This window comes from Aspergillus oryzae, chromosome 3 (assembly GCF_000184455.2).
Source record: "Aspergillus oryzae RIB40 DNA, chromosome 3".
Taxonomy (NCBI): domain Eukaryota; kingdom Fungi; phylum Ascomycota; class Eurotiomycetes; order Eurotiales; family Aspergillaceae; genus Aspergillus; species Aspergillus oryzae.
In genome coordinates, this window is record NC_036437.1 from 2,068,983 (window position 1) to 2,083,771 (window position 14,789).

Consider the following 14,789-nt stretch of genomic DNA (forward strand, 5'->3'; position numbering starts at 1 on the left):
GGTCTAAATCTACTACTGATTGAAAACGGGCATCCTTGTTTGTCGGCCACGCGGCAGGTAGGACAAGGTTCGGATCGTTTATGCGCCGGCCTCGGGGGCCTGCGAGCCCTTCCCAGCGGCTTCAGCGGCGAGCTTAGCTTCACGGCCTCCCCAGCTATTACATTACGTTAGCTTGTTCAGCCCCCTTACATCACGGGTTCTAAGTAACGAAGACAACATACTTCCAGTAGTTAAGGTAGCGGTATCCTTGAGTACATTGGGCGGAGAAGTTAATGGCGTGACAAGCGAAGAGGAGGTAGTTCTTGGGGGAGACGGCGAGGGCATAGCGCATGAAGGTACCCGAGTAGATAACAAGGGCGCCGGTCATCTGGCCGGAGATGCTGTTTGTTGGATTAGTCGTCTATTTCTTGCCATAATCTTGCGTGGTGAGGGTAATAGAGCTGCGCCGGGTAGAATAAGGGGATGGAAAGGTGGTCGCGCATACATTTCAGGGTCCTTCTGGGTGTCCATCACGGCAGCAACGGGGATACCGAAGTTGGAGACGGGGCCCCAGAAATCTGGTAAGATAGGTTAGATTATTCATTGTTCTTTCATTTGGGAATTGTTTCAGTGACGCCATGATAAGGACCAAGGGCAACCATAGCAGGAGCCCATGGATCATTATCCCTCTCTGTATTACGGATGCAAGACCTGATACAGGCCGATCTCGGTCGAGAAGGGAACCATGGCAGGGTTTGGGATTGCACTTACGTGTAGAGCAGACATAGTCCAGAACCTTGTTGGAACGGATTTTTGCGTTGATCGCCTTAATTGCAGCGGCCATATTGACTGGAGATTGGGGTAGGGAAGGGAGTGGAGAGTGATCAGGAACAGGAAGACAGTTACTGAACTTGCCCGGCGTCACCGACTGCGGAATCATTGCCGGGCGGAGTTACCCGGACAACGTCACGTGAGCCAATTGCCGGGGTCAATCAATATCAGTTCGATTACGGAGCATTAACCTACGATTGGACGAACAAGAAAATCATGGAAATGACCGTGTATGATTCGCAGGGGGGATAAATACTAAGCGTTTAAACCTATGTAGCATTATTTCTGTTGGTCCTCGACTTTTTCTTTTCAGGTCGACCTTTGCTATTACTCGGGCATTCCCTGCATCCGCACACGCCGCAACGCCTTTGCCTGGTAAAACTCGGTGTGCTATGCCTAATCATCGAACAGGTATATGAATAGGATGCGTATTTCTTATCCCAACACTAGTAGGCCGCCATGTTTCACTTGGGGTCGGAATATTGTAAGCGATTGTGCCGCTCGACATGCGAGCTTCACCGTCCTCCAAATCCTGGTGGAGGAAATCCACGTCCCTGGCCCGGAGGCTGGAATCCTGGAGGGGGTTGAAAACCGGCCGCTGCACAATATCAGTTAGTCTATGACGTATGACATATGAACCAAAATCAGTCACTTACGAGGTCCGCCCTGGGGCGCAAATCCTGGGGGAGGGGCGAAACCAGCTGATTGAAAGTCAGTAATCTGCTTACTTCTAAGCATATCTCAGTGCCAGGAAAACTTACGAGGTCCTCCGGGAGGCGCTCCGCGGCCAGCGAATCCTGGTGGCGGCGCTCCTGGGAAACCACCAGGAGGGAAACCAGGGAAGCCGCCAGGAGGAGGTGGAGGTCCTCCAACACCAGCAGCAGGGCCTCCAAGTCCGACAGGTAGACCACGCCCAGCGGGTTTGCTGATTCCAGGACCGGCGGCGAGAGTGGCTGCGGCAGCAGCAGCGCCTGGGACGCTTGTTCCAAGTCGTGCAGAGGGGTCTGCCGGGGGAGGTCCATCAACGGAGCAAGAGACGACGTGGGTACCGCGCACAATGGTAAGACCGAGCGTTCGCTTCTCTTCCGATTCCACGAGAGGAGCGTTAGCCGGTCCAGCAGCCGGCTTGGACTTCCGCTTGACGCGGCGGAATTCTTCTGTATCGGCGAGGACGAGGTTCATGTGCTAAAGTGTCACCGTCAATGAAAGGTTCAACCAAGGCAAGCAATGATTGAGGGTCAATGTACCTTATCAAATGCGAGCATTTGACCGGTCATCTGTCGGCCATCGTTAAGAGTAACTCTCATCCGATAGTTGATCTGCAGCACGTTAGATTCCAGCGGGCGGGTGGACGAACAAGCGCATTGTCACTTACAAGGTTTTGCTATGAAGTTGAACAAGTTAGCCAATACTATCCTGGAAGTACTTTAGGAAAAGGTCTGGACCGCAACAAAGATAAATCAAATCAAACTTACCATCTTGCCTTGCTTGTTGGCAGCCATTTTTCCTGAAAGATGCGCACGAATGCGGCTTAATATATGAACCAAAGAATATGCGTGAAGTAGTAGAAGAAAACTCCTACTAAACGTTCACTTTGAGCTTGCGCGCCCGTCAATAAGGTGGAGGACTTGCTGGCACGAGCTCACCCGCTCAAACTTCCTGAAGCTCTGCGGGTGTCGTGACTTAGACGCGGCTCTGCGGTTTAGCGCCAGCCGATGGTGCCAAGACGCTAAGGGCTTCTCGCTTCCCACTTTGCCCGCACATTCCCTTTTACTCACTTTTCGATCTTCCCTTCGAATCTTCTAATCACACGAGTCGACCATACACGCCAAAGTAGTCGCCATGGTATGTTTCATTTTACCAACTCAACCACTTTAATCGCCTGAGAATTTTTTTTCTAACGTTTTGTCGCCATGCAGTCGGACGGAAAGGACAAGAGCGCGAACCCCATGCGCGAGCTGCGCATCCAGAAGCTCGTGCTTAACATCAGTGTCGGAGAGTCTGGTGACAGACTTACCCGTGCTGCTAAGGTGCTCGAGCAGCTGAGCGGTCAGACTCCTGTCTACAGTAAGGACGCCTCGATCCGAAGTTTTTTGATTTTACCATGGAGGATATGGAAAGCGCCACGAAATATTGCGGGATGGAATGGCTGATGGGAGAATTTTTCCGTGATCTATAGGCAAGGCCCGCTACACTGTCCGTACCTTCGGTATCCGTCGTAACGAAAAGATCGCCGTCCACGTCACCGTCCGTGGCCCCAAGGCCGAGGAGATCCTTGAGCGTGGCCTCAAGGTCAAGGAGTACGAGCTCCGCAAGAGGAACTTCTCCGAGACCGGCAACTTCGGCTTCGGTATCAACGAGCACATCGATCTTGGTATCAAGTACGACCCTGGCATTGGTATCTACGGCATGGACTTCTACTGCTGCATGTGAGTATAACCAGGAACAGTCGACAAAGGTCAAAAACTCACACATGGATCAGGACCCGCCCTGGTGAGCGTGTCGCTAAGCGTCGCCGCTGCAAGGCCCGTATTGGTGCTCCTCACCGCATCAACCAGGCCGAGACCATCAAGTGGTTCAAGAACCGCTTCGACGGAATTGTCCGGTAAATGTTTCATTTCTGGTCTTTGGGGGAGCCAGGGGGTTGCGTTTATGATGAATCAATAAAAAAAGGCAGAAAAAATGCCGTTCTGCTTTGAAATACTTGTTTCTACCACGGCATGAGGATAGGCGTGTTAGGAATCCAAACTCTCAAGTTCAAAAAACGCATCCACTTTTCACAATGAAGGCTTCACAAAGGGTGATGTATCCGCATAACCATTGATGAAAAGATTTGCATGATGCTTGCCACTTCACACTCTGTGTGATATCGGTGGCTATTTGGCCGTTGGATCTCTTTCAGAGTCCAAGAACATGTCCTTCTACCTGTCCCCTGTGGCAGTGTACTCCTCTGCTCTTTGGCCAACATGGATGGTACGGAGATCAGCCCGGCTCCATGCTCACCTGGAGTATGCCGTAAATCAACTTGTCGTAAACTCGTCCTGTAGTCCAGAAAGGTAATAACTATGTGGGTCATGATCAAGAGCATATCGTAGATTTGTGGGCCCTTATCGAAGCGCCGTCAATCATATGGGATCACTAGTGTTTCTGTTGGGGTACTCCCATATCATAGTGCGAAGTCTGTAAGTATAAACCCGGGGCTACGTTTCATGCGCACTGGCTACTGGACCTGTGGCATGAGTACAGTTCGACGCAACTGTCCCCATTTCTATACTCAGTCTTGCAATCAAACAAGGCGTGTCGAACAAATTCTACGACTACCGAAGTATAGAGCATCACCCTATATATATCCACTTCAATTAACACGATATGCTTGTAGACGAACGAATAAATACAAGATCAAGCGCCAAACTCTTCAGCATACAGTCATATAAACGTTCAACATAGTAAATTCCCATCCAGTAATTCATTCTGCCTTCCTTCACAGCATGAACTTGACCATGGCTTATTTCGAACCACGAGTATACCCATCCCACCACTTCGCAAAGAAACCGCCCTGCTGCGCCTGGTCATTGTAACTCGCGCGGCGTGCGGCCGAAGCAGGATCCGTGGAGTTCCGCTTCTGGTTTGTCAGACTTTCGAAGAGTGACGAACCCTGACTAGACCGTCTTCTGTTCGGAGCAGTTGGGGGGCTGTTAGAGCCGGAAGACATGCTAGATGAGACAGACTCCTAGATTGTTAAAGGACAGTCAGCCCGTGTCAAACAATATGTATATATGTGACAGTTTGATGAAAACCTGAGCAGACGTACACGTCTGTCATCCGTGGCACTTGCTGCTTCGGCAGCAGAAGGACGTCGGGCCATGTATGGCTGGGGAGGGCCTCCTCTCACCCAGACGTTGTGGTGCTCATAGCGATCGCCCAGGTTACCGTGCCAATGGCGAGGAGACTGGGGGTTGTTCTGCTGGTTGCTCATGATGCTTGATGTAAGACTTCAGTGGCTTCTTATATCACCTATGCATGTATTAGCTGCTGTCCAGGTTAAACACGTGATGCGAAGTTTCTGTTCAAGGGACGAATGAGTTGGAACAAAAGCAAGTACATGATATAAAGATCAAGTGTCTCGAACATCAAGGCAAAGGACAGCAAGTGATGCATTATAAGCCACTCCAGAAGTCCCAAACGTCATCCTTCCGGTTTGGTGCCGGGGAAGTCACTGTGTGCCAACAAATGCGAGTATCAAAGCACAAAATGGACATTTCATAAGCTCAGCAAACTTACCGGATCGATAAGATTGATCGTTAAATGGAATAGGAGATATTCAAACCAATGTAACTGAAGAGGGACGAGCCACCACCGGACACGCGACCGTAATATATGGCACAATACCGGGGGACCCAGAGAGAGAGGGGTAAGGGAAAGAGCCACTCAAGGAATGAAACAAAGTCTGGATGAATGATACATCATCCCAGTACTTCCCTATAGTGCTGGCAGGGGGCAAATACCCCCAGTGACCCAATCATTATTCATGGAGGCCTCGTAACTGTCTGGGGTCTTTGGGAGCTCTAGATGAACCAAAGACGTTGATGATTCATCATTATTGGCGCGGGAACAGAGGCGTCCAGATCCGCTTAGGCCAAACCGTTCAATTAATATGAATGTGATCAATCAGCGCAGTTCGATGTATAATTCAATGGGATCGTTGGACGATCATTGATGGCGGCTTGACGTCAGGTGAGTTGCCAAATGCGGGGATCGCAGCGAATGAAACTTTGAATTCCCAAGGTTGAGGGCCACAGAATACTGGACTGTGTGGTCCAATACTTAGCTTTTTCTTGAACTGACCTTCCCCATGGCTCCGCCGAACTATTGCTATGCCAGCAATAGTTCCTTGTAGCACGGAGTAAGCCTTTGGCATCATCGAGGCTATATAAAGTTACTATCAGATTAGGGCTCGGGGTAAACTGGTCGATAAGGTGTAGATCCTCGTGCGTGTGTGACTTGAGGTCCGCTCTCTCCAGAGACATCAGTTCAGTATGTCGACTTTAATGATCTTCTGGTGCGGAATGATCTCGGAATTGTGCGACATGATACTGTGTCTATTGGTTGAACCTTTCCCGTGGGGAGGACATGGCTGCCTCGGGCATCTACCGGGGTCCAGATGTAGTGCCGAAGCGGAACGAGACAACCGGCCATGCTCTGTAGACATCCTTCTCTCTCTCTGTTTTCTCCTCATCTATCATATCTCTTCCTCCCACAGGGCGGCTTTGCCGACCCGATCGGTTCTCAACTATGAGTTGCCTTGGCCTTCTCCAACAGCCCCACCCGCTTTATCTACTCGGCTATCAAGCCTGTTATCGGCGCCATGATTGGGGTCATTGCGCTGAGAGACTTTCGCCAGTTGCGCGGCCTTGGTAGCTATATAACATAGCAATACCATCTATTCAGGAGTGCTTCTTCCTATCAGACTGGTCTACCAAATATCAATTGTATCCTTACAAGTTGTTAACCCAGTCGGGGTCCGCAAGTCGACCTGTCTGAAAAACAAAACAGTTGAGCCGCGCATTCCAGCAAACATCACCCTGCCTACTCCAATCCAGCATATACACATCATGGAACCCTTGCGGAATCCTTACTTAAAATCCCTCGAACACCGGGGATTTGTACAGGGTGTTACCCTCACAGATAGAACTACCAATGCCCCCTGGTGTCATTACTTCGGAGGTCTCCGCTACGCCTTACCTCCGACTAAACGATGGCGGAAAGCCCAAAGGTTACCACCATCATATTCCTATGGTAGCAAAGACCACCCTGGACAATGCGCTGGAGAAACCGGCGTCTGCCCCCAGCCTAGCTTCCCGGGCCTTTCCCTGGGGGATAACTGGAGTGAGGACTGCTTTCAATGCAATGTTTGGGTTCCCACTGGTGAACCTCCCAAGGATGGTATGTCGCCTAACCTCCTAGCCTCCTCCTCAAAGAGAAGAGAAGAGAAGAGAAGAGAGCAAAACTAATAATAGTTCGTTTCTATAGGATGGCCAGTACTTGTCTTTATCCGTAGGTTTTCTTGGAAGAATATCTCATCGCAAGGGCTAATCAAAATCATGTAATAGACGGAGGCTTCCTGCAATTCGGAACCCCGAATACTTTCTCCGCCGGCGCTCTACTGGGCGAGGCAGCATTTAATGCTATTATTGTTATGCCAGCATACCGTTTGGGTGTCTTTGGCTTTCTGTACTCCTCTGAGCTTGAGCACGATGCCGCCACAGTGAGTGAACCAGTGGGAAACCAGGGCTTCTGGGACCAACGTCTAGCCCTCGAATGGACGAGAGACAACATTTCCCTCTTCGGAGGAAATCCCTCCCAAATCACCATATCGGGATACTCAGCCGGTAAGCAACCATCTAAATTGCCCCAATACACAAAAGAACCATATATCCTAACCCGTAACCCGACAAAAAGGTGCCTACTCCGTTTTCTACCAATTATCCTACGATATCCACCTCCCAGAGGATCAATCAATCATTAAACAAGCCTGCATCTGGTCCAACAGCCCCGTCGCCCAGCCTAAGGCCCCATCATCCGCCCAGACCCAATTTAATGAGCTCCTCTCCGCCCTCAACATCCCCCACACGCTCTCGTGGGTCGACAAGCTCGCCCAGCTCCGCTCCATCCCAGGCTCCAAGCTCCTCTCCGCAGCAACCAGCCTCGAAATCAACCAATTCCGCCCCACAACTGACTCTCTCTTCATCCATCCCACCATCTTCCAATCCCTCGACAACGGCAACATCGGCCGCCGTATCGCCGCCCGCAACATCCGCATCATGCTAGGCGAATGCCGCGACGAAGGTGCCCTCTACGCTACCTGGTACCCGCCCCAGAACGACCACTCTTCGCTCTACAAGCGTCTCCTAGCCGACTACCCGACTCCCTTGGTAGATACGCTGATGAAACTATACTGCCCAGATGGCAAATTGCCCTCCGGATGCCGGGACTGGAACTGCGATGCGTTCGGTCGTATTTATGCCGATATGCAGGTGTATAATATGCAGCGAGGGCTCGTGCATTCTCTCGTGCTGGGTGGTGCCGCCCATCTCCTGTACCGTTATCGCATTGAGCACCGGCTTAAGTGCGCGGATGAGACTATTCCGCCGGAATGGGGAGTTACACATGCTACGGACCAGTATATCTGGTGGTGGGGGAATGGATCTGTTCTCCAGGCTGATGAGAAGTCGATGATTAAGAGTGCGTTTATCGAACCACTGACTAAGTTTGTTCATGGTGAATCGGATATTGGTTGGGGCACGAAGAGCCACCGGGAGATGAGGAAGCTAAGATCTGATGGATCGGTGGAGATTTGGCAGGATGGTCTCTGGGATGAGGCAATACGAGTGTGGAAGGCCTTGAGGGCGGTTGGTGAACAGGGTAATGGTCCTATTGCTAAACTTTGACTATTGGAAGTACTATGTTAAGTTTATATAGAGAGAGCGCTAAGGATATGTCCGAATCTAGATCTTCATGAGCCTACATCCAATTCGAAGTAGCATATATATACGTCGCGATTGAGATGCTACAAGACAAATAAGATGAAATCATTAAGTCACTCAATTCAGATATAGTAGCAAAGAGGCCTTGTGTTTTTTCGGCCCCTGTTATCGTAAAGGAAAATCCTGAACCCGACCCAGATAAACAGCAAACAAGGGGGACAAACAACGCTCTAATATGAACATGAAACATCCAAATATTCATTTCATCATGCACTTCCGCGGCATGTTTTAGTAGCCCTCTTTTTTTTTCTTTCTTTTCTTTAGCTTTTATTTTGCTTACGCTTTGACGATCTTGCAGACGAGATCCTGGCCATCCACAGAATCGCCCTCCTTGACCAGCAAGCTGGAGACCTTTCCACTGTGAGGAGCAGAGATAACCATTTCCTGGATAAGCTGTTAGCATCTGTAGTTGACCAGTGAGAAAAATGATTCGGAATGAACTTACCATCTTCATGGCACTCAGGACGGCAAGTGGGTCACCCTTCTTAACCTCCAGACCATCGTGGACACGGATTTCAACAACCACACCGCTCATAGGAGCACCGACCTGGCTGCTGTCACCCACATCGGCCTTAGGGCGTGAAGTGTTGTCCACGGAAGCCTTGTTGTCATCAACAGCGACCTGGCGCACCTCACCGTTGACTTCGTAGAAGACCTCACGCTGACCAGTCTGCTCTGAAAGAGGGCCGATGGCCAACAACTTCAGGATGAGCACCTTACCCTTCTCCAGCTCAACGTGGAACTCCTCGCCAATCTCAGGCTTGGCCAAGAAGTACCGTGTGGGCAAGACGGAGAGATCACCGAACTTCTGGACGAACTTCTTGTAGTCCTCGAAGACCTTGGGATACATGGCATAGCTGGCCACGTCATACTCAGTAGCAGCACCGAACTTCTCACGGATCTGGCTCTTGATCTTAGCCAAATCCAAAGGCTCGAGGTAGAGACCTGGACGCTTCTCGAGCTTGCGGCGATCGCGCAGGGCGCGGGAGCGCAATGGCTCGGGGAATCCACCGAAGGGCTGTCCCATGAGACCTTCGAGGAATTCGAGCACAGAACCAGGGAAGTCCAGCTCACCAGCACGCTCAACAACATCCTCCGGAGTCAGTTTGTTCGAGACCATGAACTGAGCCAAGTCACCGACCACCTTGGAGGTGGGAGTGACCTTTACAATGTCGCCGAGTAAATCATTAGCCGCCTCATAGGCCTTCTTGGTTTCGGCCCACTGCTGGCCCAAGCCGAGCTGACTGGCCTGGAAGATAAGGTTGGTCAACTGACCACCAGGGATCTCGTGCTCGTAGACCTCAGGGTCGGGGCCAGTGAGACCCGCCTCGAAAGGAGAGTAGAGCAAGCGCAGCTGTGCCCAGTAGCTATCAATAGCGCGCACGTGGGCGAGGTTGAGACCGGGGTCTTGCTCAGTGCCCTCAAGAGAGGCCAGAATGGCACCAATGCTAGGCTGGGAGGTCATACCGGACATGCTGTCGGTCGCGGCGTCCACGGCGTCGGCACCCGCCTGGGCACAGGCAATCATGGAAGCTACACCAGTACCAGCGGAGTCGTGGGTGTGGACGTGGATGGGAAGGTCAGGGTAGCGCTGACGGATGGAGCCCACCAACAGGCGAGCGGCCTGGGGCTTCAGCACACCGGCCATATCCTTGATACCAAGGATGTGAGGCTTCATGGCTACAATCTTATCCACCAAGGCCATGTAGTACTCCAGGTTGTACTTCTTGTGGGGGTTCAGCATGTCACCGCTGTAGCACATGGTGGCCTCGACAACACCCTCGGCAGCATGAACAGCCTTGATACCGACCTCGAGCTGATCGACATCGTTGAGGGCGTCGAAAACACGGAAAATGTCGACACCGCACTTCTTAGCCTGCTTACAGAAGTGGTAGATGGCGTTGTCTGGGAGGGAAGAGTAGGCGACACCGTTGGCACCACGGAGCAACATCTGGAATGGGATGTTAGGAACAGCCTTACGCATCTTGCGCAGGCGGTCCCAGGGGTCCTCATAGAGGAAACGCATGGCCACATCGAAGGTAGCACCACCCCAGCATTCCAAACTGTACGCATTGGAGTAGGCGTAGCTGGTCTCATGGGCGATGTTCAACAAGTCGATGGTACGCACACGGGTGGCCAGCAAAGACTGGTGGGCGTCACGCCAGGTAGTATCCATGATCAAGCAACCCTTGTTGGCACGCACGGCCTTCGCAAAGGCAGCCGGGCCCTCCCGGTCCAGAATCTGCTTCCAACCCTTGGTGCAGGGGGCGGAAACGTCAAGCGGCTTGCCCTCGGCATCGAAAAGCTTCGGCTTGATGACATCACCCTTGAGCTTGGGCTCGCCAATTTGGCCCTTGATGCTACTACCGTTGACAGCTACATCGCCGAGGTATGCGAGCAGCTTCTGGGCACGGTTCTGACTGCCGACAAGAGAGAACAATTCAGGGGTGTCGTCGATGAAAGTGGTCCAGCAGTTTCCATCGACGAAGGTCGGGTGGCTCAGAAGCGAAGTCAGGAAGGGAATGTTGGTCTTCACACCACGAATACGGAACTCGACCAAGGCACGCACAACCTTGCGACGAGCGATTTCATAGGTCGAACCACGGCAGGTACACTTGACCAGCATGGAGTCGTAGTGAGGGGTGATGATAGCACCAGCGAAACCGTTACCACCATCCAGACGGACACCGTTACCACCAGCGGAACGATAAACCTCAATCTTACCAGTATCCGGAGAGAACCCCTTGGCGGGATCTTCCGTGGTGATACGACATTGAATGGCAAATCCGCGGGCGGAGATGCGGTCCTGAGTCAGGCCCAGTTGCTCGAGGCTTGCACCAGCAGCAATCTGGATCTGTGCAGCCACGATATCGATACCAGTAATCTCTTCGGTGATGGTGTGCTCGACTTGGATACGAGGATTGATTTCAATGAAGTAGTGGCGGTTCTGCTGGTCCACCAGGAACTCAGCTGTACCGGCGTTACGGTAGTTGACGGACTTGGCCAGCTTCACAGCATCGGCCAGGATGCGGTCCCGGACATCGGCTGGCAGGTCCTTAGCCGGAGCAACCTCAACGACCTTCTGGTGACGACGCTGCACGGAGCAGTCACGCTCAAACAGATGGACAACGTTGCCGTGGCTGTCACCCAGAAGCTGGACTTCAATGTGCTTGGGTTTGTCGAGGAAGCGCTCGACGAAGACGGTACCATTGCCGAAGGCGGAGCGGGCCTCAGAGGTGGCTCGCTCGAACGAGTCACGCAGCTCGGCCTGGTCACGGACCACACGCATACCACGGCCACCACCGCCAAAGGCAGCCTTGATGATGATGGGGAAGCCATAGGTGTCTGTGAACGCCTTGACCTCCTCATAGCGCTCGACGGGGCCCTCCGTACCCGGAACGACAGGGACCTCGCACTTAATGGCCAGCCGACGGGCCGACACCTTGTCACCCAAGCTGTCAATGGTATCGGGAGTGGGTCCCACAAAGACAATGCCGGCGTTCTCAACCTTGCGGGCGAAGTCGGCGTTCTCGGACAAGAAACCGTAGCCCGGGTGGATCAGCTGGACACCGTGCTCCAGGGCGATCTTGATGATCTCATCGCCCGCCAGGTACGCACCGACAGGGGTGTACTGACCGCGGTGGCCAATCATGTAGGCCTCATCGGCCTTTTGACGGTGCATTGACAGTCGATCCTCATGAGAGTAGATAGCAACCGTCTGCAATGACAGCTCGTGGGCCGTTCTGAAGATACGAATGGGGATCTCACCACGGTTGGCGACGAGGATCTTCTGGAAGTGCATAATGGAGGAATTGGCGCGCAACCGATGGTGCACGGTATCACGGAGGTGTTCATGGTGGTCATCGATGAACTCGGTGTCATCGACCGCCTCCTCAGGCTGACGAAACGGAGCCGCCATGGTGGGAGGTGATGTGAAAGGTGAGGGAGGAGGGTTAGGAGGAGGAGAGGATAGAGGAAGAATGGAGCGGAGAGGGAGAAGAGAGAAGCAAGATGTTCTAGAAGGACCAAGGGTTTAAAAAGTTAGAGGCAAGACCAATGGGTCCGGGAGGTAGCAGTGAGTCACCTCTAGCTAGCGGAGACGACGAGTAGCTTTCCGCCGGACAGCTCGCGGAGGGGAAGAAAATCTCCCGGTTTCGGAACGGGAATCTGAGGAAGAACGCGGGGGGAGAATTACTATGAGGGGTAGATCGTTGGAGGGACCCGAAAAGATATCGAGCCGAGATCTCTCTACTTGGAGAAGGAGGGGAGAGGAGTGGATGAGAGAGGAAAGGAGTTGAGTGGTAGTTGAAGAAAAGGATGAAGAGAAAGAAGAAAAAGAATGCGAGAGAAGAATGGTCTAATATGTCAACGGAGGGCAAAGAGATTGGGAAACTGATAAAGAAAAGCACAGGGAGGGGACGAGGAGGGGCGGGTCTCTGCCTCAGGCCCAGCTGTGGAACATCCCTCCATACTCCGGATAACATACAAGACCTATGATACCAGGCATACAGTGTGACAGTGACAGTGACCATACAGATCCGAAACTGAACTATCCTAAACGCTAACTCTAACTATCAATTGGCAAGCTTCACATGACATCAAAAAGTCTAACCTACAGTGATCCCCTTATCACTTCATCTCTGGTACATACCGAAACCCTTCAAGGAAGAGTGATCCTATCCTCTTGATCTCACCGGCACACCGGTCACACCTCCCAGGTGCCAAGGGTAAATAGTCCAAGAATACCACTCCAATGCCATGGATGACGTCCCACGGTCCCCACTCTCATAGTCTGCAAATAATCCCCCCTCATAGTGTGCTTTCCCTTGGAACTTCCCCATAATGTTTACCAAGTGATGGGGACCAGACCAACCTCTTGTTTCTTTTGTTTAGGTAACCACCCGTTGAATTTTTTTTTTAAAAAAAAGAAAATTTCTTTTTTCTCAATTTTCAATTTATGTTTTTTTAATATTTCCCACTCCGCTCCCAATTCTGTATGCTAATCTCATTTATAACTCTTGGCCCATTACTACTACCTATACGGAGTACAGGTAGATGATATCCCACATTCTCATTAAGAACTCCCGTTGGTCCAAATCATTGGCCAATGGACGATCCTTCATTTATGCAATGTCATAGTTTTACGCTTCCTTTTTATTCTAGCTTTTTTTTTTTTTTCTTATCCGCATGATCCCAATCCATACGGGCGATCAATTCTCGGCAAAGGATGATAAAACAAGATAGTGAAATCAATAATTAACCGGCCATCAACTACGCTTCCTCCAATGACTTCCCTCGTAGGGAATCCTAAGATTGCCGAATTGAATCGGGAGGTTCAGGACCTGACGTTTTCTTGCTCTGTATGTACCTCGGGTCCTCGGGCTAATTCCCTCCAGGCACAAGAAAAAGAATTGGAAGGGAAGAAACTAAAAATAAAATGAAACGCAATCGAATAGAATAAAATAAAGTCAAAAATGGCTCACGGGGACAGGAAAAGGAAATAAGAAATGGTAATCAAAATGGCCCAGTTTCCTCAAGAGGGTTCGCGTTATTCGAAACGATCTCGTATGGCCGAAGATAGGCGAAGGCGGGAGGGGCCAGAAGGCCAGATGCAAGCTGCGATGCCGAAATTTGCAGATGGGCTTAGGCAAAGGGATCTACAAATGGAAACCCACCCCCGGAGAACGCTTTCCGGACGTCTCGTTTTGGCCTGGGCCGAGGTTAGTGACTTCAAACTTGACCTCATACTCCACCCCGTTATTTCTCGTGACCTGGAAAAATCTCGGGCAGAATTCGCTCTCCGTTTGCCAAGGTTACCGAAACCGTCACACCGAGAACAAGAGGTACATATGTACTGTATCAGGTAGCTCACAGTCTGGGCATCTTCGAGATAATGCACCTTCTCCTGCAGCAAGCGTCGCATCTCATATATGCCTGTCTGATGCATCCATTTCTCCGTAACATCCTCCGACTGTCCAACCATTCCATTCGTTCCTCCTGATTTACCCACCCCACGGCTAAGGTCACTCCCATCCAGACCACCACCGTCCGTTCTTTTAACCGGCTTACCTGTCTTCTACTTCCTTTCCACCGACGTGGTACAATGGAGAGCTAACTAGGAGTCTCCACAAACTCTGTGGGATAATTACCCCTACTACTACTACTGGCGAGGATTAAGGTGTAACCCCCTATGGGGCAACTTCGTCACGTCAAGAAAACAATACCATTGCTTCCCGTGAGCGTACTGCACGGCTCATCATCAAGAATTTTCGAGGACTATCAAATACAGGGGAGGGGCATAGAAAGCAACAAAGGAAGAGAGAATTATGGAATAAGAAAATAAACAAGACGTCAATGACGATCCATCAAGGTCTGCAAAAGAACCGCCCCCGGTGGACATCCTCTACGACCCTCTCCGGTTTTTAGTCTCACCAA

General features: G+C 51.3%; 6 protein-coding genes across 6 annotated transcripts; 2 read left to right on the top strand and 4 right to left on the bottom strand.

Moving 5' to 3' along the window:
- Positions 1-78: 78 nt before the first annotated feature.
- On the bottom strand, positions 79-823 carry AO090023000796 (pyruvate transporter MPC1; the record flags this gene model as incomplete). Its single annotated transcript, XM_001821249.3, has 4 exons — positions 79-154; positions 222-380; positions 485-557; positions 751-823. The coding sequence occupies 4 exons, from the start codon at positions 821-823 to the stop codon at positions 79-81; spliced, it is 381 nt and encodes a 126-aa protein (XP_001821301.1).
- A 502-nt stretch (positions 824-1,325) lies between these two features.
- Positions 1,326-2,312, bottom strand: AO090023000797 (small nuclear ribonucleoprotein-associated protein; the record flags this gene model as incomplete). Its single annotated transcript, XM_023235765.1, has 5 exons — positions 1,326-1,408; positions 1,467-1,511; positions 1,572-1,995; positions 2,058-2,129; positions 2,286-2,312. 5 exons carry the CDS (start codon positions 2,310-2,312, stop codon positions 1,326-1,328), a joined length of 651 nt encoding a protein of 216 aa, XP_023090754.1.
- Positions 2,313-2,723: 411 nt separating this feature from the next.
- AO090023000798 (60S ribosomal protein uL5) lies at positions 2,724-3,419 on the top strand (the record flags this gene model as incomplete). Its single annotated transcript, XM_001821251.3, has 3 exons — positions 2,724-2,877; positions 2,990-3,239; positions 3,293-3,419. 3 exons carry the CDS (start codon positions 2,724-2,726, stop codon positions 3,417-3,419), a joined length of 531 nt encoding a protein of 176 aa, XP_001821303.3.
- An 896-nt stretch (positions 3,420-4,315) lies between these two features.
- AO090023000799 (uncharacterized protein) lies at positions 4,316-4,786 on the bottom strand (the record flags this gene model as incomplete). The annotated part of the gene is made up of 2 exons (XM_001821252.3): positions 4,316-4,540; positions 4,622-4,786. The coding sequence occupies 2 exons, from the start codon at positions 4,784-4,786 to the stop codon at positions 4,316-4,318; spliced, it is 390 nt and encodes a 129-aa protein (XP_001821304.1).
- A 1,636-nt stretch (positions 4,787-6,422) lies between these two features.
- AO090023000800 (putative carboxylesterase) lies at positions 6,423-8,258 on the top strand (the record flags this gene model as incomplete). The annotated part of the gene is made up of 4 exons (XM_023235766.1): positions 6,423-6,753; positions 6,841-6,864; positions 6,921-7,199; positions 7,270-8,258. The coding sequence occupies 4 exons, from the start codon at positions 6,423-6,425 to the stop codon at positions 8,256-8,258; spliced, it is 1,623 nt and encodes a 540-aa protein (XP_023090755.1).
- A 372-nt stretch (positions 8,259-8,630) lies between these two features.
- On the bottom strand, positions 8,631-12,273 carry AO090023000801 (pyruvate carboxylase; the record flags this gene model as incomplete). The annotated part of the gene is made up of 2 exons (XM_001821254.3): positions 8,631-8,738; positions 8,800-12,273. 2 exons carry the CDS (start codon positions 12,271-12,273, stop codon positions 8,631-8,633), a joined length of 3,582 nt encoding a protein of 1,193 aa, XP_001821306.1.
- Positions 12,274-14,789: the final 2,516 nt, after the last annotated feature.